Source organism: Salmo trutta, chromosome 21 (genome assembly GCF_901001165.1).
Source record: "Salmo trutta chromosome 21, fSalTru1.1, whole genome shotgun sequence".
Lineage (NCBI taxonomy): Eukaryota > Metazoa > Chordata > Actinopteri > Salmoniformes > Salmonidae > Salmo > Salmo trutta.
The window spans coordinates 8,343,444-8,366,503 of NC_042977.1; the positions used below are offsets into that span (position 1 = coordinate 8,343,444).

At 43.4% G+C, this 23,060-nt stretch overlaps 1 protein-coding gene across 2 annotated transcripts in view; it reads left to right on the forward strand.

Moving 5' to 3' along the window:
* LOC115156600 (probable G-protein coupled receptor 158) overlaps positions 1–23,060 on the forward strand; it is an 83,546-nt gene that overhangs the window by 38,274 nt on the left and 22,212 nt on the right. Inside the window, exons 3-7 of one of the 2 annotated variants that reach the window (XM_029704093.1) lie at positions 2,937–3,039; positions 5,902–6,119; positions 11,947–12,015; positions 19,930–20,039; positions 21,335–21,573. In XM_029704093.1, coding sequence (XP_029559953.1) covers positions 2,937–3,039; positions 5,902–6,119; positions 11,947–12,015; positions 19,930–20,039; positions 21,335–21,573 — 739 coding nt within the window. The remainder of the gene's footprint in view (positions 1–2,936; positions 3,040–5,901; positions 6,120–11,946; positions 12,016–19,929; positions 20,040–21,334; positions 21,574–23,060) is intronic. The other variant, XM_029704094.1, reaches the window with a different exon arrangement.

A 23,060-nucleotide genomic window follows, 5' to 3' on the forward strand; every position in this document is an offset into this window, starting at 1 on the left:
AGAACAGCTATTTCCCTGTTAAAATGTTATGGGACGCATTTTCCATTGTTTTGATGTTAGGTCCTACATTGTGATCAAATAGCCACAGTAGCCTACTTGACCACTGTTAAAACGAATTTAAAGATGTTACAGCGTCAGTGTTCACAGTAAACGCGTGCCAGAAGTTTCAAAAAGCTTAAACAAATTTGACGGAACATTGGCAATGACCCCCCCCTGAAATCTGATTGGCCACCACAGTTGCCCCCCCCCAGAAAGAACATGTCATATTATTTCGGACAGGCAGGATCAGATACATGGGCTACATATACTAAGACAGAGGGGAGCTGTTTTGCATGCTCGGATGCTTTCTCCGGTGAGATTTATGAGTCTTGCTATCAGTATGCATCTTGGTCAAAATTATCAATATATTCAGCAACGACCTATCAGATCTCAGACTTTCTGGGAGGGCCTCGCTCGGACTCTTTCTTTGGTTAAATAGATTTAGCCTCTTCCGAATTCAAGTAAAATGATGAAACATGGATAGACACGAATGAGAAATAATTGTATACGTTGGTTTATTTTTGTATTGTTCAAATTTTGGGGGAAGCCTCGTTTTCCTTGGCATCAATCAATACACACCACTTTGTAGGCTGAATGACATTACACATGGTGTTTGTAATGTCCCTTTCCATTCAAATGGCCGGTACACATTGCGCTGTTCGGATGTAGATGAATGTTGGAGTAGACGAACGTGCGCAGGTAACCTATTTAACCTTGTTTTTTAAGTGATTTTGTTTGACAATCAGATGAAAACGTCATGACTGGTTGTGTTCATGACACATTAAAAGGTAATAAATTTTTACAGTTAAATTATGTCTTTACTATAAAGCCCATTGTCACGTCCTGACCATTGTGTGCTCTTATTTTCTATGGTAGAGTAGGTCAGGGCGTGACTGGGGGGTTTATTCTAGTTACATTTTTCTATGTTGTTTGGGTCTAGTTTCTGTTTTTCGATGTTGGGTTTTTTAGATGATCCCCAATTAGAGGCAGCTGGTCATCGTTGTCTCTAATTGGGGATCATATTTAAGTAGTTGTTTTTCCCACCTTTGTTTTGTGGGAGATTATTTTGAGTTAGTGCCTGTAGCACCTCTTCATCACGGTTTGTTGCTTTGTTTATGGTTTATTGTATGTTTTGCATAGTTTCACATTATAATAAAATATGTGGAACTATATTCACGCTGCGCCTTGGTCCATTCCTACACACAAACGTGACACCCATAAATTAGGAGGTCCCCTTAAAACATTTTAGACCCCCCACATTTCACAGGATCATTCTCACTCTGGGTGGCACTTTCAAATGTTATGTGCCCCAACATGGCCACCCCATTCATAATGTTCTGGATACGCCACTGGAATGTAAGAAACAAAGTGTTGATCAACTTGCCAAGGGATATCTCACACTGCTTCCTCAAAATATTGGTGATAAAACATTCATTATATTTTCCCCTAAACACAGAGCTTAACAGCAAGGTTTTATCTGTTTGTTTTTGCCAGGCTTTCACACTTCAAATCAGACATTACAAAACCTTCTCCTCCCAGTAGAATATGATTAGTGGTGAAGGGGAGCTAGTTTTCTAGGCTCAAAGACAATTGATCTAAACCACTACAGTTTATGCTTCAAAGCAACAAGTAGGTTTGACTGCCCTTCCTTCAAGGCATACCCCAGTTTCTCTACATCACCACTGAAATACAATGTCTCAACCCCTACATAATGCCATCACACACACACAGTATAAACCACTATTCATGAGCATTCATGTCATTGCAAATCTATTTCGGACGGAGCTCAAAACTGCACATTTTTAAGGAAATTGTTTCCTCCCAGTCGATCCAGATGGTCCAGGAGCTCATAGCCAGCCATCACTCAAGCTGGAATTATGCAGCGAATTTAAATTCTGCAAACAGGTTTTAATTCTTAATTTAGGTATTAATTATATTCCTGCAACTTGGCATGGGTGTGTTATTTCCCCTGACGCTGTTCTCAGGATCATTATTGGGGCGTTTGCTCGGGATCTGCTCATCAGAAGAAAATATGCTTAATTTAATAACAGGGTTGAGACGAGTTCATTTAGACAAATCGCTCCCAGTGTCTGATTAATGATGTTATGTGCAATGCAGAAATCAAGTGCTAAAATTTGCATGGGAAAATGGCACCCTGTAATATGGTTTACATTGTTTTTGGTAGTGGGCCCCTCTGATGATAAATACATCTGACAGAATGTGGCTTTAACAATTTTCTAATAAAAACATTAACGTTTGCCAGTTGTCTTTATGGAAAGTTGATCGAACTGTATGGAATTCTACATCAGTGTTATGTGACAGTGTTGTAGAGGCATTTTGTCAGGAAGCTTTAAGTTTGACCTAATTCCCGGTCTGTGTTGTCATGATTAATGTCTACATCCGCTGTAGTATTTGTCTGTGATTATATGACTAAACAATGTAAACGTTAACATATAGCTGAGAAAGGTAAACTAGGTTCTGTTTAAATAACTGAATTCCAAGGCTGTTAGTAAAGGCCTGTCAGTGAGTTTAATTTGAATTGAGTTGAGAATTGAATAGGAAATGAGAGTGCCTTTTCAAAGAGCACAGACCAGAATAGGAAAAAAAAGGAAGAGCTAGGGACTGTTCTGTCATAGAGACATTTTCCAACCTTATATAACCAACCCAAATATTTCAGTTTTTGACAGAATTTCCCGTAACAGCGCCACAGGGTATTTCATATCATTTTAGAAATACACAAAACATGTTTTTTTGTGAGTTTCAAGAAACACAAACAGAAGGCTGAGTCACATTCCCTTCATTCTTCCCTCCATCCTGTTTACCTGGCTTTCATGTAAACACTCTTTCTTTCTTTCTCTCTCTCTCGCTCTCTTTTTCTCTCTTTTATCTCTCCCTAGTGCACTCCCATTGTCGGCCATGGATTCGTGCTGGACAAGTACAAGTGCCAATGCCGGAGAGGCTTCTACCACCCTAGCAGAGTGGCACTCAACGGTTTCACAAGTAGGTTTGCGGTTTCCCTACCCAGCAACATGTGGCATCTGTTCCCTTTCAATCACTTTATTTTAGCATTAGCAGCAGATGTGAGTGACGGACCAACATGGAAATCAAGGGGCACCTGGATATTGGCTTTCATTGATATTGGTTTGGCATCATGATCATTTTTTTTCATGTAGGTTTAATAATAATTTAATAAGTGATTATAATATCCATGTATTTTTTGTTGTTGATATTGTTCATTTGTAGTTTTTAGGATACTAGTCTGCTAGGTTGGTTGCAGGGATGAAAGAATGGATGGAATGGTGATGGATGGAACGACGGAAGAAATATTTTATTTTTGATTCCTCTGTACAAATACCTTGGATGACTTTGCAAGCACAGACTTAGGTTAGCACCAGGGCATATGGAGTAAAGTATTAGTATGTATACAGTCCTTTTCATAAAATCTCCTAGACAGCACCCCTGAGGATGTGACAGCCTTATTGGAATGCAATGGGAGACTTGAAAGTAGCATCGAGGGGTAAAAGTCATCTTCAAAAGCCCACAAACACGTCATTAAAAGAATATTTCAAATGCGCCTCTCCGGCTTAGATTGGATTGTAGGAGAGATACTCATTTCCACTTCTGAATTGACCTGCCACTGTTATTCTTCACAACCCGATTTCATGTATTGTTGTTTCCCAGCAACTATCAAGACAATAAAGAAATAAAGCTTTAATTAAAAACTGGCGGGGAGAGGGTCTCATCTTCCAAGGCATGGCAAACCCCATGAATTTAGATGCTGACAAAAAGTGAAAAGATTTCCTTAATATTTCTTTGATTAGTCAATGTTTTTTCTTAATTTTACACAATTAAGAGAGTTCATATAAGAGGTTGTCTATGCATAAATATGTTCAGCAACTCTCCGACAGAACTCTAAGATTCCAAAAGGGTTCTTTGGCTGTCCCTCTAGGGTTCTACCTGGAACCAAAAGTGTTCTACCTTCTACCTGTGGAAGGCGACCCGAAACGTTTGACCCAAGTTAAACAATTTAAAGGCAATGCTACCAAATACTAATTGAGTGTATTGTGTGTAGAGTGTATTGACTTCTGACCCACTGGGGATGTGATGAAAGAAATAAAAGCTGAAATAAATCATTCTCTCTGCTATTATTCTGACATTTCACATTCTTAAAATAAAGTGGTGATCCTAACTGTCCTAAGAGGGAATTTTTACTCTGATTAAATATCAGGAATTGTGAAAAACTGAGTGTAATCATAGCTAACCAGCTTGCCCATGTGTAATCATAGCTAACCAGCTGGCTCATGTAGCCATCAGCTCACGAGTGTAGCTGCGTCTAGCTAGAAAGCTAGCTATCGTCATCTCGAACTAGCACTTCACATAGGCTAACTGAGCTGTTTTATTAGAAAACAGTTGAGATTATTCAAATCCTGTAGCTAGCTAGCAAGTCCACCTCGGCGACAATGTTGTTGGGTGCGGGAATGTTAGATTAGTCTTCATTTTAATATAACCTTCATTGAAATTTGTGATTACTACTGGTGATGGATATGAGGCAAGAGAAATTGTCCCCCATGTTTTTTGTTTTGGACAGGGCTCGGAGTTTGGCGTATTGATATTTTGAAAACTAGCACTCATTCAGTGAGTCATTAGTCTACTTCAAACAGTTTGGATAACAGGGCATTGTCAATGGCTTGGAACCCCATTTCACCCAATCAGATTGCAGGTTTTTTCCGAACCTGTTTTATAGCGAGCTTTAAAGATGATATACAGTATGACTGATGGGGCTCTTTTGTTGTCTCTGTTAGCAATTAGGCTCTTTTTAGTGAGGGATTATTTCAGCTGAATTCTCTATCAGTTCTTTTTCTCGTTTTAGTTTTTTATTGTCGATCCAAAGTGTGCATATCTTTAATTGGGGACTACATTGTCATCTCAGCCTGCGCTTGTTAACTGTGTTCTTAAGTGTCTTAACAGACAGTATGCCTTGGGGGATGTATTATGTGTCTATGTCTGTGTCTGTGTCTGTGTGTGTGTGTGTGTGTGTGTGTGTGTGTGTGTGTGTGTGTGTGTGTGTGTGTGTGTGTGTGTGTGTGTGTGTGTGTGTGTGTGTTGGCTATAATGCATTATTATGCCGTTATAATGCATTGTAAGACTTATCATGTATGACCCCCTTATAATGTCTTGTAATCATTACTAAAGACATATCATACAGTATTTTAAGCTTTATTATAAGAATTTACATACATGCTTATAACATGTTATAACTAATAATACCTGCAGGGTAGGCTTTAAGTAAAGTGTTACCCAACAGGTTTTTCTTCAGTGTCCCCCACTCAACACAACCCTGGTCTTTCTTCACACATGAATCACAACAACAAATTGTGAGAAGATACACAACCCACTGCCCCTGTTCTCTTTAGTGATATAACCATAACCAGAGAACACACACACACACACACACACACACACACACACACACACACACACACACACACACACACACACACACACACACACACACACACACACACACACACACACACACACACACACACACACACACACACACACACTGTTGTTCTAAATGACTTGAATGTTTCACTGTAGATCAAATGGAAGGCTTGTTATTGCCAGCTATTTTCCATCTGTAGTACTTTTGTACTCATTGGCAGTTTGTTTATTTCGATCCCAAACAGCTACTCTTACTGGGGTCAGTATAAAATAATACACAGAAAGAACGACATTGAGAACGCACGTTCTTTTTTTTTACGTAACTCAAATACACAATGTTATTGCCTCCACAATGCTTCCACAACACATCATCCTCTACTGTATCTCTTCGATGTTCTGTCTATCTGCCCTTTCCAGGGAAAGAGAGCAGTGGTGACGCTCACAGCGAGGACCTCTCGGAGGTGTCCAGTAAGTGCCTGCCGTGCCGTGAGGGCTGCCCCTACTGCCGGGACGACACGCCCTGCCTGGCTCAGGAAGACGGGGCCCTCCGGCTTTCTGTAGCCTCCTTCCAGGGCCTTTGCATGCTGCTGGACTTAGTGGCCATGGTGCTGGTCTACCACTTCCGCAGGAACAAGGTAAGGGCTCATTGGGAGGAAGCATGGGTTAGGGGTCAAGCAGGTAATTATAGGGGAACTCCATCCAGAAAACATAAGACTGGTATTATGTTTTTCACCAAAGGCATTACTGGTATAGGTTGGTGTTTCTATTTCATACACTTGTAATTTCTATAATAACTTTATTTAAATGTTTTATTATTTGTTATAAGAATGTATGAGCCCTTATAATGTTTTTCTATGCTACAACGTACTGAAAATGGCTTTTATTGAATTAGTCAAGATCATTATGAGATGATTTCAAGACACTTTAAGTGAAAGGATACATACAATTTGTAGTAGCATCCACCTGGGAAATGCATGGTAGCCATTTTGTGCCAGAATGTTCATCACACGGAATCCTGTTGGATTTCAGTAAACTGTTACTGGATTGACATTTTTGAATGGTAAGAAAGAGAGACCAAAATATTTACTGATTCATACCCTCCAGGACCTGCATTGAGGAACACAGCTGCGGGGAGGTTGTTACCCAAATGGCACCCTTTTCCATATATAGTGTACTACTTTCGACCAAGGCCCATATGGCTGTGGTCAAAAGTAGTGCACTATGTAGGGAATTAGGAAGCAACTCAAGTGTCGTGCCAGAACTCCTTTGTTTGTTTGACTACCAAATGACTACCACAGTCGTGTCGTCAGCAAACTTGATGATGGAGTTGGAGTCGTGCGTGGCCACACAGTCGTTGGTAAACAGGGAGTACAGGAGGGGGCTAAGCACACACCCCTGGGGGCCCCTGTGTTGAGGGTCAGCGTGGGCGGAGGTCAAATCAAATTTTATTTGTCACATGCGCCAAATACAACAAGTGAAATGTGTACTTACAAGCCCTGAACAAATAATGCAGTTTTAAGAAAAATATGTACAAAAAATACAAATAAAAGTAACAAATAATTAAAGAGCAGCAATAAAATAACAATAGCGAGGCTATATACAGAGGGTACCGGTACAGAGCCAACGTGCGGCGGCACCAATTAGTCAAGGTAATTTAGGTAATATGTACATGTAGGTAGAGTTATTAAAGTGACTATGCATAGATAATAACAGAGAGTAGCAGCAGCGTAAAGGGAGGGGGGGGGGCAATGCAAATAGTCTGGGTAGCCATTTAATTACCTGTTCAGGAGTCTTATGGCTTGGGGGTAGAAGCTGTTTAGAAGCCTCTTGGACCTAGACTTGGCGATCCGGTACAGCTTGCCGTGCGGTAGCAGAGAGAACATGCTATGACTAGAGTGGCTGGAGTCTTTGACACTGCCTGGTATAGAGGTCCAGGATGGCAGGAGGCTTGGCCCCAGTGATGTACTGCTAGTATGTTAGTATGTTGGTGATGTGGACACCAAGGAACTTGAAGCTCTCAACCTGCTCCACTACAGCCCCGTTGATGAGAATAGGGGCGTGCTTGGTCCTCCTTTTACTGTAGTCCACAATCATCTCGTTTGTATTGATCATATTGAGGGAGAGGTTGTTATTCTGGCACCACACGGCCAGGTCTCTGACCTCCTCCCTATAGGCTGTCTCGTCGTTGTCGGTGATCAAGCCTACCACTGTTGTTTTCGGCAAACTTAATGATGGTGTTGGAGTCCTGCCTGGCCGTGCAGTCAGGAGTGAACAGGGAGTACAGGACGGCACTGAGCACGCACCTCTGAGGGGCCCTCGTGTTGAGGATCAGCGTGGCTTATGTGTTATTACTTACCCTTACCATCTGGGAGCTGCCCGTTAGGAAGTCCAGGATCCAGTTGCAGAGGGAGGTGTTTAGTCCCAGGGTCTATGGTGTTGAACGCTGAGCTGTAGTCAATTAATAGCATTCTCACATACGTGTTCCTTTTGTCCAGGTGTGAAAGGGCAGTGTGGAGTGCAATAGAGATTGCATCATCTGTGGATTTGTTGGGGCGGTATGCACATTGGAGTGGGTCTAGGGTGTCTGGGATAATGGTGTTGATGTGAGCCATGACCAGCCTTTCAAAGCACTTCTTGGCTACAGACGTGAGTGCTATGGGTCGGTAGTCATGTAGGCAGTTTACCTTAGTGTTCTTGGGAACAGGGACTATGGTGGTCTGCTTGAAACATGTTGGTATTGAAAATGTCAGTGAAGATACTTGCCAGTTGGTCAGCGCATGCTCGGAGTACACATCCTGGTAATCCGTCTGCGGCCTTGTGAATGTTAACCTGTTTAAAGGTCTTACTCACATCGGCTGCGGAGAGTGTGATCACACAGTCGTCCAGAACAGCTGATGCTCTCATGCATGTTTCAGTGTCACTTGCCTCGAAGCGAGCATAGAAGTAATTTAGCTCATGTCACTGGGAAGCTCTCGGCTTTGTTTCCCTTTGTGGTCTGTAATTGTTTCCAAGACCTGCCACATTAGACGAGCGTTGGAGCCGGTGTAGTATGATTCGATCTTAGTCCTGTATTGGTGCTTTGCCTGTTTGATGGTTCTTCGGAGGGCATAGCAGGATTTCTTATAAGCTTCCGGGTTAGAGTCCTGCTCCTTGAAAGTGGCAACTCTACCCTTAGCTCAGTGCGGAAGTTACATGTAATCCATGGCTTCTGATTGGGGTATGTACGTACAGTCACTGTGGGGACGACGTCATCGATGCACTTATTGATGAGGCCAGTGACTGATGTGGTGTACTCCTCAATGCCATCGGAAGAATCTCAGAACATATTCCAGTCTGTGTTAGCAAAACAGTCCTGTAGCTTAGCATCTGTGTCATCTGACCACTTTTTTATTGACCGAGTAGTGGTACGTCCTGCTTTAATTTTTGCTTGTAAGCAGGAATCAGGAGGATAGAATTATGGTCAGATTTACCAAATGGTGGGCGAGGGAGAGCTTTGTGTGCGTCTCTGTGTGTGGAGTAAAGGTGGTCTAGAGTTTTTTTCCCTCCGGTTGCACATTTAACATGCTGGTAGAAATGAGGTAAAACGGATTCAAGTTTCCCTGCATTAAAGTCCCCGGCCACTAGGAGCGCCGCCTCTGATTGAGCGTTTTCCTGTTTGCTTATGACTGTATGCAGCTCATTGAGTGCGGTCTCAATGCCAGCATCGGTTTGTGGTGATAAATAGACAGCTACAAAGAATAAAGATGAAAACTCTCTAGGTAGATAGTGTGGTCTACAGCTTATCTTGAGATACTCTACTTCAGGCGAGCCAAACCTCCAGACTTCCTTAGATATCGTGCACCTGCTGTTGTTTACAAATATACATAGACTGCCACCCCTTGTCTTATCAGAGGCTGCTGTTCTATCCTGCCGATACAGTGTATAACCCGCCAGCGGTATGTTATTCATGTCGTCGTTCAGCCACGACTCAGTGAAACATAAGATATTACAGTTTTTAATGTCCCGTTGGTCAGTTATACGTGCTTGTAGTTTGTCCACTTTATTATCCAGTGATTGTATGTTGGCCAATAGTACTGATTGCAAAGGCAGATTAACCACTCGTCTCACCGGATCCTCACAAGGCACCCTGATCTCCTTCCGCGATACCTCTGTCACTTTCTCCTGCGAATGACGCGGATGAGGGCCTGTTCGGGTGTCTGGAGTAAACCCCTCTCGTCTGACTCATTTAAAGAAAAATTCTTTGTCCAGTTCAAGGTGAGTAATCGCTGTTCTAATGTCCAGAAGTCGTTTTTGGTCATAAGAGACTGTAGCAGCAACATTATGTACAACATAAGTTACAAACAATGCGAAAAAATAAATAAATAGCACGTTTGGTTAAGAACCAATAAAACGGCAGCCTTCCCTTTCTGCGCCATTCCGGCGTCATCTTCAAACTAGTGTTGTTACCTACTCTCACCACCTGGGGTCAGCCCGTCACTAAATCCAGGATCCAGTTACAGAGGGAGGTGTTCAGTCACTAAGCTTGGTGACGAGCTTGGAGGGCACTATGGTGTTGAACGCTGAGCTGTAGTTGATGAACAGCATTCTTACATAGGTATTCCTCTCATCCAGGTGGGAGAGGGCAATGTGGAGTGCAGTTGAGATTGCATCATCTGTAAATCTGTTGGGGCGGTATTCAAATTGGATTGTGTCTAGGGTGTCTGGGATGATGGAGTTGTGTGCCATGACCAGCCTTTCAAAGCCCTTCATGATTCCAGATGTGAGTGCTACAGGGTGGTAGTCATTGTGACAGCCTTAGAGTTCTTGGGAACATTTGACGGTCTTCTGTTGTAGTAATGGATTCCATTGACATAGTGCTTTTCATCTGCTCTCAAAGCACTTTACCTTGATCTGGAGTAACTCATTATTCCATCCAACACCAATTTGTAGTAGCATCCACCCGGGTGATGCATGGTAGCCATTTTGTGCCAGAATGTTCATCACACAGAATCCATTTTCCCTATGGAGAGGTGATGAGTGATTGGGCCAATTTGAAACTGGGGAGGGCCCAGGGTGAGTATAGCCAGAACTCTGGGGTTAACAGCCATAATCAAGCATTAAGTGTCATCGGATTTTTAGCGACCACAGAGTCAAGAACTCTATTTCATGTCTCATCCTAAGAAGGGCGCCTTTTGCAGTACGTATTCCACAGCAGTGATGGTTATTGACACACTATAGGACAGGGTTAAACAAACCTGTATATGATATTCCAATATGGTTGTCTCTTAGAGAGACATTACACAGATGTTTTCCGATCTCATAAGCAGTCTAATGTCAAGATGAGTCCACACATCCCAGGCCGTTTGTTTTGTATATCCAGCAATATGCCACGATCCGAAGCTTCCATATAAGAATCTTTCAGAAATGCAGTTCAGATGAGATGTCCCTTGAGGTGTGTGAATTTACATATTTACATAGAATACATTGCCTTCTAGGATATAATGAGTAATTAAATTAAGCCCATAGTTGTCCCATGGCCCTCGCTCATTTTCACTAACATGATTGGTAGCAGAGCAGTTCAACAAAGGGACTATCTTGATAATTCATATCCATTGTGTTGTGCCATTGAGTCAAATTCTTTATTTATTTTCAGCCGAGTAGAATCAGAATGAGTGAATGGATGACAATTTCTCTCATAATATGATTGTGTAGATCATCCTAGCAACTCTATGGTTGATGGATGTTACACTACATGGCCAAATGTATGTTGGCACCTGCTCATCAAACATCTCATTCGAAAAATAATGGGCATTAATATGGAGTTGGTCACCCCCTGCTGCTATAACAGCCTCCACTCTTCTGGGAAGGCTTTCCTCTAGATGTTGGAACATTGCTACGGGGACTTGCTTCCATTGAGCCACACAAGCATTAGATAGGTTGGGCAGTGATGTTGGGCGATTAGGCCTGGCTCACTCTCGTCCGTTCCAATTCATCCCAAAGGTGTTAGATGGGGTTGAGCTCAAGGCTCTGTGTAGGCCAGTAAAGTACTTCCACACCGATCTTGACAAACCATTTCTGTATGGACCTCGCTTTGTGCATGGGGGCATTGTCATGCTGAAACATTAAAGGGCCTTCTCCAAACTGTTGCCACAAAGTTGGAAGTACAGAATCGTCTAGAATGTCTATGCGCTCCAGCGGTCCCGTTCTCTGAGCTTGTGTGGCCTACCACTTCGTGGTTGAGCAGTTGATGTTCCTAGATGTTTCCAATTCACAGTAACAGCACTTATAGTTGACCGGGGCAGCTTTAGCAAGGCAGAAATTTGGCAGAAAGGTGGCATCCTATGACGGTTCCACATTGAAAGTCACTGAGCTCTTCAGTACGGGCCATTCTATTGCCAATGTTTCACTATGGAGATTGCATGGCTGAGTGCTCTCTATTGTTCTCTACTGTTGAGTCTCTCTCTCTCTCTCTCTTTTTTGTAGAGGATCCGAGCATCTGGTCTTATTCTCCTGGAAGCCATCTTGTTTGGAGCCTTGCTTCTCTACTCTACCGTAAGTCTCCAGTTTAGACGTGTGTTTGTGTTTGTGTTCGTGACTTTGTGTTTGTGTGTTTGTGTGTGCATTTGTGTGTCTTTGTCCGTCTGCATGCCTGTCCATTGTCCACAGTCCCTCTAAATTGATATATCACAGCTATATTTTGAAATGGCACAAAAAAACAAGCCACAGACATCCTGGACGACAACACAGCCGGTGTGTGTGAGTAATGCTTTAAAGTGTGTCGTACAGTCCAACCTGGAGCGCCACACAGAGTTTTAACAGACGGGGGAGCTTACAGCCAACGTTGCATGGCGTTTTTATGGAGCTACAGGGACTTCAAATTCTCTCACTTCAAATACCTTCAATGGCTGCCAACAGCAAAACACAGCTGTCTAGAGAACACATTTGGAAAATTATAAAAGAAAAAGGGAAAACCAAAGCCAGAGAAGTAAACCACACAGGAGGGACTATTAAAAGTCTGTTGACAAGAATGAGGTTCGGTGTTGTTGGCTAAAGTCAGCGTTAGAGACTGGGCTTTTCCTCTCAGGCTAGAGTTGGAGCAATGTCACTGTGGCAATGTAGTATTTACATAACTTAGTAATAACGTAACTTAGTAATAACGTAACCTAGTAATAATGCAACTTAGTAATAACGCAACTTTATAATAACGTGATGTAGTAACAACGTAACGTAGGAACAATGTAACATAGTGACAACATGGTAACAACGTTATATTGTAACAATGTTACGTAGTAACCACGTTAAGCACTGGGAGACCTCACCTCACCATATTTTTTTCCCCCTGAACATTATTTTGGTGCATTCCACACAAATGGGGAGATAAATCTAAGCTTATCAACATTACTACTATGGTTTGGTTGTCATCATTATCGTTGTGATATACTTTTAAACCAGGGGTGCACCATTCCAGTCCTCAAATTGTCTGCACCTCAGGCTATTCCTGAACCAAAGTGGAGTGATTCCATCCCCCCCAAAATATACTTTCCCCTTTTCATCCCTTCTGTCACAGGACCCAGGAACTCCTCACTCCAATGTGCTCATGCAACCCTGGTTATCGCTCTCTATTCTTTCTCTCGCTCTCTCTCGCCCCGTCTCTCTCTTCCACAGTGATGTGATCTCCTCCTGCTGCTGCTGTTGCCACAGCCGCAGCTTTAGTGCAGCTGCTCTGCCGTGGCGCTCAATTTTTAAAGAGTCCGTCAAGTTCTAGCGCAACTTATATTAAAAATACATCTGCTGGTTAATTTATTGGGAGGAGTTGGGGGTATGGAGAGGGGAAAGAGGAGGAAGCCACCTTAGCAGCTTGATGCTGGGAAACAAACATGTAGCTCCCTTCTCTTTCGCTCGTTTGAGGGTCCCATGCGAGTTATACTCTGCTGGGTATTGCGTGTGTGTGCTATTGCACGTGTGTGCTTGCGTATATTTGGCCTAGTTGTACGTCTTGTTTGGGACGTGATGTATTTTGACTTGTCATGGAGGAATGTGGGACTTGCTGTTCTACATGGACAGGGCTTGGTTACTACAGAAGCCTGGATACAACTAATACTAGCCGGAGGTTATCAGTACAGTGAGTTTATGAAGAACATGATCAAATGCAGTTAATGAGTATGTAACTGGTGACTATGTTTGGGAGGGGTATACAATATGAATCCCATTGTTGTCATTGGAGTGTTGTTATGATGTTGCTGTTGGGTGTGCTGTGTGTGTGTGTGTGTGTGTGTGTGTGTGTGTGTGTGTGTGTGTGTGTGTGTGTGTGTGTGTGTGTGTGTGCGTGCGTGCGTGCGTGCGTGCGTGTGTGTGTGTGTGTGTTTGTGTCCGTGTGTGTATGTGTCCGTGTGTGTGTGTGTGCATGCTCTGTACACTGTTACATTTCGCTCCTCAATCAAACTCATAACATTCCCGTTTCTAGCCTCAGATACTACTGTACATTAAGAAAATATAAGTAACTTTGAAGGAAACCAACTTGGCAATACATGTATGAAATACAGCAGTCTGTCTCCTGCCTATGTACCAACCAGTTAATGTGTCTCATAAGTGACTGCAGTCATTTACTTTACCAATAGCGTCACCACTATAAGCCCTCCACCGGGTAATATGGACGTGGCTTTATATACATTTTTCATGACTCACATGCAAATGGAAAGCTTTGGAACTTTAAAAGCCAGCTTACAGCCAGGGATGCATGTCAGCTGACTGCAGCAATTCCTTGATGCCCTCGAATCACATTTACAGTCATGATGCATGAAAAAATATTGATAGTATTTCTTCTTAATGTATAGGATATAAATGCATCTTGGACAATTAGGGTATACTCACTTACTTGCTTTTTTTATTCCTGGAGGAACATAAACTTACGAAAGATCTCCAGTGCTGCCAGTCTTGTGTTGCTTTCATTGCTTCTGGCCATGACAAGTGGATGCAATTAGGGTATACTAGTAGTAATTATGGACCTTTCCTACATTACGCACATGTATTTAAATCCATAGACTGTAGGTGTACCTGTTCCGCTAACACCGAGATGAGAGATGCGTGCGTAAATCAAAGCTGTACAAATGTTCTGTTGACAGTGCTTGATATAGGCATAACTTTGGGTAAAGGATTAATAATGCAGGCAACTTGTTGACATAAGCATCTATGAAGTGCCTAGATGTACTGCTTGTGAATGGCCTATGGATGGTTAATAATGTGTTATGAAGTCCTTATGCAGGTACCCTTCAAGAAAAGTGCAGCTAAAGCTTCTCATATCGTTATGAACGTGTCCTTATGTTTTGCTTATGAATGTGGTATGTGTTATGTGTTATGAAGTCCTTACCTAGGTACCTTTCAGGTAAAGTTTTACCAACATTTTCTTCCAGTGAATTCTGCAGCTAAATGAGGCCTCCTCTCATATCATGGAAGTGTGATATGTGCTTCACGAGTTGTGTGTGGCACTGTGCCATTGTTTCATCCCATATCCACGAGAACATTTCCCCTGTTTGCGAGTTAAGCAAGCTGGTTGCCGATGTTCTGCCATCTCGCCGCAGGGGACAGGTGCTGTCGCTCTGCTTAATTATAGAGGATACCTGCCATCTCTCAAACAGCCACACTGCATACCTCGAATTGTGGAATATACCATAGAGACGAGATAAAACTGTATCTCTGGGAGTTATATTGAATAGCTGTGGAAATGTGAAGGATGTACTAAACCTGGATTAGAAATGGTATTTGTTGCCTCTCAAATGCTTTGAGTGTTTTGATTTAGCCGACCTGTAGGGCCAGATGGCTGGGGCTTTCACTTTTTGGGACTATTCCATTGGTTCCATTGTGTCATGCAAGTTCAATCAAGCGCACCTTTAGAATTTAAATGAAAAAATAATACTATTTGAACACAGGTCTGATTTGTATGGATCATCACTGGAGGCTTCGTGCCATGGATCATCACTACAGGCTCCGGGCCATGGATCATCACTGGAGGCTTCGTGCCATGGATCATCACTGGAGGCTTCGGACAATGGATCATAACTGGAGGCTTCGTACGTGGAGCCGGAACGGGTCTCACCGGACTGAGGAGACGTACTGACAGCCTGGTACGTGGAGCTGCCACAGGGCGTACCAGGCTGGAGAGACACACTGGAGGCCGGGTGCGTGGAGTAGGCACAGGGCGTACCAGGCTGGAGAGACGCACTGGAGACTGGGTGCGTGGAGCAGGCACAGGGCGTACCAGGCTGGAGAGACTCGCTGGAGGCCGGGTGCGTGGGGCAGGTACAGGATATACTGGGCCGGGGAGGCGCACCGGAGGTCTCGAGCGTAGAGCTGGCACAACCCGTCCTGGCTGGATGCTTACTTTCGCACGGCAAATGCGGGGCGCTGGCACAGGACGCACTGGGCTGTGAATGCGCACTGGCGACACAGTGCGCGGAGCCAGCGCAGGATATCCTGGACCGAGGAGGTGTACTGGAGACCAGGAGCGCTGAGCTGGCACCACCCTTCCTGGCTTAATGCTCACTCTAGCCCGGCAAATGCGGGGGGCCGGTAACGAGCGCACCGGGCTGTGAATGCGCACTGGAGATACATCGCGCATCACACCATAACACGGTGCCTGACCAGTCACATGCTCCCCACAGTAAGCATGGGGAGTTGGCTCAGGTCTCAACCCTGATTCCCCCTCCCCCCCAAAAAAATATTTTGGGGCTGCCTCTCAGGCTTCCGTCGTTGCCGTTACTCCTGATCTCGTCGCTGTTCCTCCCTTGCTGCTTCCACCTGTTTCCATGGGAGGCAATCCATTCTGGCCTGGATCTCCTCCCACATCCAGGATCCTTTGCCGTCCAGGATGTCCTCCCATGTCCACCTCGTCTTCCCCGTAGGCACACGCTGCTTGGTCTTCTTGTGGTGGGTAATTCTGTCACGTTCGCTATCTTCAAACTCCCTGTCGTAAATCAACCAAGGAGCAGCGTGCTTGTAATTCCACATCTTTTATTGAGGTGAAACCGAACAAAACAATAAACAGGTAAACAGAAAAGAACGGGAGGCAACTGAGGCGCACACAAAACACACAGAAATAATAATTACCCACAAACACAGGTGGGGGAAAAGGCTGCCTAAGTATGATTCCCAATCAGAGACAACAATAGACAGCTGCCTCTGATTAGGAACCATACTCAGCCAAAACAAAGAAATACACAACATAGAATGCCCACCCCACATCACATCCTGACCTAACCAAAATAGAGGAAATAAAACGTCTCTCTAAGGTCAGGGCGTGACAGAGAATGATTTATTTCAGCTTTTATTTCTTTCATCACATTCCCAGTGGGTTAAAAGTTTACATACACTCAATTAGTATTTGGTAGCATTGCCTTTAAATTGTTTAACTTGGGTCAAATGTTTCGGGTAGTCTTCCACAAGCTTCCCACAATAAGTTTGGTGAATTTTGGCCCATTCGTCCTGACAGAGCTGGTGTAACTGAGTCAGGTTTGTAGCCATCCTTGCTCGCACATGCTTTTTCAGTTCTGACCACAAATTTTCTATAGGATTGAGATCAGGGTTTTGTGATGGCCACTCCAATTCCTTGACTTTGTTATCCTTAAGCCATTTTGCCACAACTTTGGAAGTATGCTTGGGGTCATTGTCCATTTGGAAGACCCATTTGCGACCAAGCTTTAACTTCCTGACTAATATCTTGAGAGGTTGCTTCAATATATCCACATCATTTTCTTTCCTCATGATGCCATCTATTTTGTGAAGTGCACCAGTACCTCCTGCAGCAAAGCACCCCCACAACATGATGCTGCCACCCCCGTGCTTCACGGTTGGGATGGTGTTCTTCGGCTTGCAAGCCAAACAGTTCGATTTTTGTCTCAGACCAGAGGACATTTCTCCAAAAATGTCAATCTTTGTCCCCATGTGCAGTTGCAAACTGTAGTCTGGCTTTTTTATGGCGGTTTTGGAGCAGTGGCTTCTTCCTTGCTGAGCGGCCTTTCAGCTTATGTCGATATAGGACTTGTTTTACTGTGGATATAGATACTTTTGTACCTGTTTCCTCCAGCATCTTCACAAGGTCCATTGCTGTTGTTCTGGGATTGATTTGCACTTTTCGCACCAAAGTGCGTTCATCTCTAGGAGACAGAACGCGTCTCCTTCCTGAGCGGTATGATGGCTGCGTGGTCCCATGGTGTTTATACTTGCGTACTATTGTTTGTACAGATGAACGTGGTAACTTCAGGCATTTTAAAATTCCTCCCAAGGATGAACCAGACTTGTGGAGGTCTGCAATTTTTCTTCTGAGGTCTTGGCTGATTTCTTTTGAATTTTCCCATGATGTCAAGCAAAGAGGCACTGAGTTTGAAGGCAGGCCTTGAAATACATCCACAGGTACACCTCCAATTGACTCAAAAGATGTCTATTAACCTATCAGAAGCTTCTAAAGCCATGACATAATTTTCTGGAATTTCCCAAGCTGTTTAAAGGCACAGTCAACTTAGTGTATGTAAACTTCTGACCTGCTGGAATTGTGATAAGGTGAATTATAAGTGAAATAATCTGTCTGTAAACAATTGTTGGAAAAATGACTTGTGTCATGCATAAAGTAGATGTTCTAACCGACTTCCTAAAACTATAGTTTGTTAACAAGAAATTTGTGGAGTGGTTGAAAAAAGAGTTTTAATGACTCCAACCTAAGTATATGTAAACTTCCGACTTGAACTGTATATTGTGTATTCAGTATAGGTTTGATAACTCAACTCCATTTTAGTCGCTTGAGATGTGACATTTGCGATTCTGCATCTGCTGGAATATATAATGAAATAAGTGAGTTAGCATACAGAAACCTTGCAAAAAAGCATTGCCCTTTGTTCAGTTTACAATGCATGACCTCGTGTCTCCATCCCCTGTTGGCCCCTTGCCTCTTTCAATAATGAGCTAGAATGAACTTCACAAGGAGCTAACGGCAGGACAATATTTTCCAAACAGATGCCTGTGACTCACCTTTTAGACGTCATCCAGAAAATGAGACAACAACGTGAAGGTTGAGAGGCAGCCAGCCTGGCCCCACGGTCAGACATGTGTCCAATGTTCTCCTGCTACTGGGTTTGACTATTAACAAAAGGTGAAGTTGTGTCAGCAATGCAGAAAGAGAAATGTAGAAGCTCAATGTGTAGCCTATGTTAATGTGGATCTTCATCCCTTTAGGTTATAATGCTGTACATAGATCAGATATTTTCACAATGTTTTCCGGCAACTGCGTGTTTGACTATGAACAAAAGCTGAAGTTGTCAGCAATGTAGAAAGACAAATGGGAGTGCCTGATTCCTCATTGATGTGTAGTCGTTTTACCTGTCTAGGGACTAAAGTTGAAAATTAGCTATCTGGCTCAAAATCTGTCATCTTTACAAAAAAGCTGATTAATGTGCATTTCCCTGTCAAATTAACCTACAGTTATAAATTAAATTTGAGTTGTTGCCTGGGGTGGTCCAGCATGTCTATGCCGCTGCTACAGTTGAAGTCAGAAGTTTACATACACCTTAGCCAAATACATTTAAACTCAGTTTTCACAATTCCTGACATTTAATCCTGGTAAAAAATCCCTGTGTTAGGTCAGTTAGGATCACCACTTTATTTTAAGAATGTGAAATGTCAGAATAATAGTAGAGAGAATTATTTATTTCAGCTTTTATTTCTTTCATCACATTCCCAGTGGGTCAAAAGTTTACATACACTCAATTAGTATTTGGTAGCATTGCCTTTAAATTGTTTAACTTGGGTCAAATGTTTCGGGTAGCCTTCCACAAGCTTCCCACAATAAGTTTGGTGAATTTTGGCCCATTCCTCCTGACAGAGCTGGTGTAACTGAGTCAGGTTTGTAGGCCTCCTTGCTCGCACACACTTTTTCAGTTCTGCAACACAAATCTTCTATAGGATTGAGGTCAGGGGGCTTTGTGATGGCAACTCCAATACCTTGACTTTTTCCACAACTTTGGAAGTATGCTTGGGGTCATTGTCCATTTGGAAGACCCATTTGCGACCAAGCTTTAACTTCCTGACTGATGTCTTTATATGTTGCTTCAATATATCGACATAATTTTCTTCCCTCATGATACCATCTATTTTGTGAAGTGCACCAGTCCCTCCTGCAGCAAAGCACCCCCCAAAATGATGCTGCCACCCCGTGCTTCACGGTTGGGATGGTGTTCTTCGGCTTGCAAGGCTTCCCCTTTTCCTCCAAACATAACAATGGTTATTATGGCCAAACAGTTATACCACTGTAGGCATGGGTTTGAATCCAATCCGCTCTAACACACTCTCCTTGCTTTTTCACTACCCTGTTTTTTAAACAGGGAAAATACTAAAGGAGTGGGACTGCCCCACTCTTTTTTAAATAAAAAATAGATAATGTAAAATATAGTCAAAGTAATGTGCATCTCCACTTGTCTTTAGGTGATGATACTGTACTTCAACCCCAGCATGTTCCGCTGTATCCTCCTGAGATGGGTGCGTCTCCTGGGCTTTGCCACAGCCTACGGAACAGTGATCCTAAAGATTTATAGGTATGTGTTAATTCATTCAATTTTTTTATTAGAAGTCTTTCACAGGGTTGTATTCATAAGTACACACAGTAAAAAAATGTTTTGCACCATTGCAAATGTTTTGCAACTGCATAATCAGGTAGGTCCCTCTCCGTTCCTCTCCGTTCCTACGCCCGTTCCTAGTGAATACACCCCAGATGTATCACGCAGAGAAACCAATGCCATATGGCCAAATTGGATAACTTCTGCAGTATTCAGCCCAGAACTTTGAGTCCTTTCTCCCCCCAATTTTCCCAATGATGCTCCTTGATGAGTTTGCCCTGTGGAGCGCTCTCTCATATCCAGGTTTCTCTCAGAATTGGTCCTGGTTTGCAGTCGTTCTATTTTGCTTCTTAGTAGTCGAAGCGAGAGGCATAGGTAGCACTTTACATTCTCAATCACACAGAACTACTTACCGTAGCATAGAGTTTTCTCCACTCTCCTCTTCTGGAAATGAGTTGCCCTCATGTTGGCCTTTTTACATTTCACTATACTGAGACAGTAGAGAAGCAACTCAATCTGGCCGTGTGTGTGTGTGTGTGTGTGTGTGTGTGTGTGTGTGTGTGTGTGTGTGTGTGTGTGTGTGTGTGTGTGTGTGTGTATTTGCGCCTGTGTGTGTGTTTGGAGGGGTACACCCCCACTTCAGTCAGTATAGTTTTGAGAGCAGTGCAGAAAAGAGGGGCCAAAGGGCAGACTGCTACTTCACCTGACAAAATTACCAATTAAATTCCTCCTGGTGTAGAAAGCTCGAACCATGACCTCAGTGTCAGTACCCTCTAGGGGAATCCCACACACAGATGTCACATCTGAGACAGGATCAATCATGGTTGTTCCCTCAGAGAACCCAAAGGTCAAAATATCTCCTTGTTATATATCTATGCTAATCTAGCCCACACGTCTCAGTGAGACACTAGTGCTTGCAAGGGCTTGCAGCAGTACAGGTAGTATAGAACAAGTAATAACCAAAATGATAGAATTTGCAGTGGTGGAAGGAGTAATGTTGGGATGGTAGTGGTGGTAGTACAGTAGTTGCAGTGAAAGGAGTGTTAGTTGTGTCAGTTACATAATTTGTAAAATACATAATGATGATAGTGATGAAAAGCAATAATGAAAAGGATATCTTTACCTGTTTATTACAGAGACCTGTTGGTTATAATCTAGTTATGTGTTTTTCTCAACAAGAATTATAAAACCATAAAATTATGCCATTAGATGCCAAATTTTGCCTGTTGGGATTTGGGAACAACAACAACCCTTCTCTCTCTTCTCTCCTCCAGGGTGCTGAAAGTGTTCCTGTCCCGTACGGCCCAAAGGACCCCATACATGACCAGCTGGCGGGTGCTGCGTCTGCTGGGGGTCATTCTGCTGGTGGTGCTGTGGTTCCTGGTGGCCTGGACCTCGGCCGTGTGTCAGACACCTGACCGGACGTTGGCCCTTATCAACATAGGCCTCACCCCCAATGGGCTGCAGTTCAGCATGTGCCTGCTGGACCGCTGGGACTACATGATGGCAGTCGGTGAGTCGTGACGGAAGTGTGGACCTCTAGTCAATACCCAGTGGGAAACTAGTTGAAATGACATCATTAAAGCTAAAAACTGGTTGGAATTATGTCATTGTGACGTTCCGTTTTATGTTTGTAGCGGGTTACGCCAATTGTCTTTTTCATTATCTTGGTTTTATAACATTACCCAGTACCCTGCCCTGAACATTAGTCACTGTTACTAGCCGGCTACCACCCCATACTTTACCCTTCACCTTCTCCCCAGTCTGAGGTCCTGAGTGCTCTGGAGAATTTTTTTATCAAGGATCTTTCTGTGCTTTGCGCCGTTCATCTTTGCCTCGATCCTAACTAGTCTCCCAGTCCCTGAAAACATCCCCACAGCATGATGCTGCCACCATGCTTCACCATAGGGATGGTGCCAGGTTTCCTCCAGACGTGACGCTTCTCATTCAGGCCAAATAGTTCAATCTTGGTTTCATCAGACCAGAGAATCTTGTTTCTCATGGTCTGAGAGTCTTTAGGTTCCTTTTGTGGGTTGTCATGTGCCTTTTACTGAGGAGTGGCTTCCGTCTGGCCACTCTACCATAAAGGCCTGATTGGTACAGAGCTGCAGAGCTGCAGAGATGATTGACCTTCTGGAAGGTTCTCCCATCTCCACAGAGGAACTCTAGAGCTTTGTCAGAGTGACCATCGGGTTCTTGGTCACCTCCCTGACCAAGGCCCTTCTCCCATGAATGCTCAGTTTGGCCAGGCGACCAGCTCTAGGAAGAGTTTTGGTGGTTCCAAACTTCTTCCATTTAAGAATGGCACTGTACATACACTGAACAAAATTATAAACGCAACATGTAAAGTGTTGGTCCCATGTTTCATGACCTGAAATATAAAATCTACGAAATTTTCAATACGCACAAAAAGCTAATTTCTCTCAAATTATGCCAACAAGTTTGTTTATATCCCTTTTATTGAGCATTTCTCCTTTGACCAGATATTCCATCCACCTGACAGGTGTGGCATATCAATAATCTGATTAAACAGCATGATAATAACACAGGTGCACCTTGTGCTGGGGACAATTAAAGGCCATTTTAAAATGTGCAGTTTTGTCACACAACACAATGCTACAGATGTCTCAAGTTTGCTGACTGCAGTAATCTTCACCAGAGCTGTTGCCAGAGAATTGAATGTTAATTTCTCCATCATAAACTGCCTCTAACATCGTTTTAGAGAATTTGGCAGTACGTCCAACCGGCCTCACAACCGCAGACCATGAATAACCACGCCAGCCCAGGACCTCCACATCCAACTTCTTCACCTGTGGGATCGTCTGAAGGGGGGGTGTTTGCTGAGGAGTATTTCTGTCTGTAATAAAGCCCTTTTGTGGGGAAAAACTCATTCTTATTGGCTGGGCCTGACTCCCCAGTGGGTGGACCTGGCTGCCAAGTTGGTGGGCCTATGGTTGCACCCCTGCCCAGTCATGTGAAATTCATAAATTAGGGCCTAAT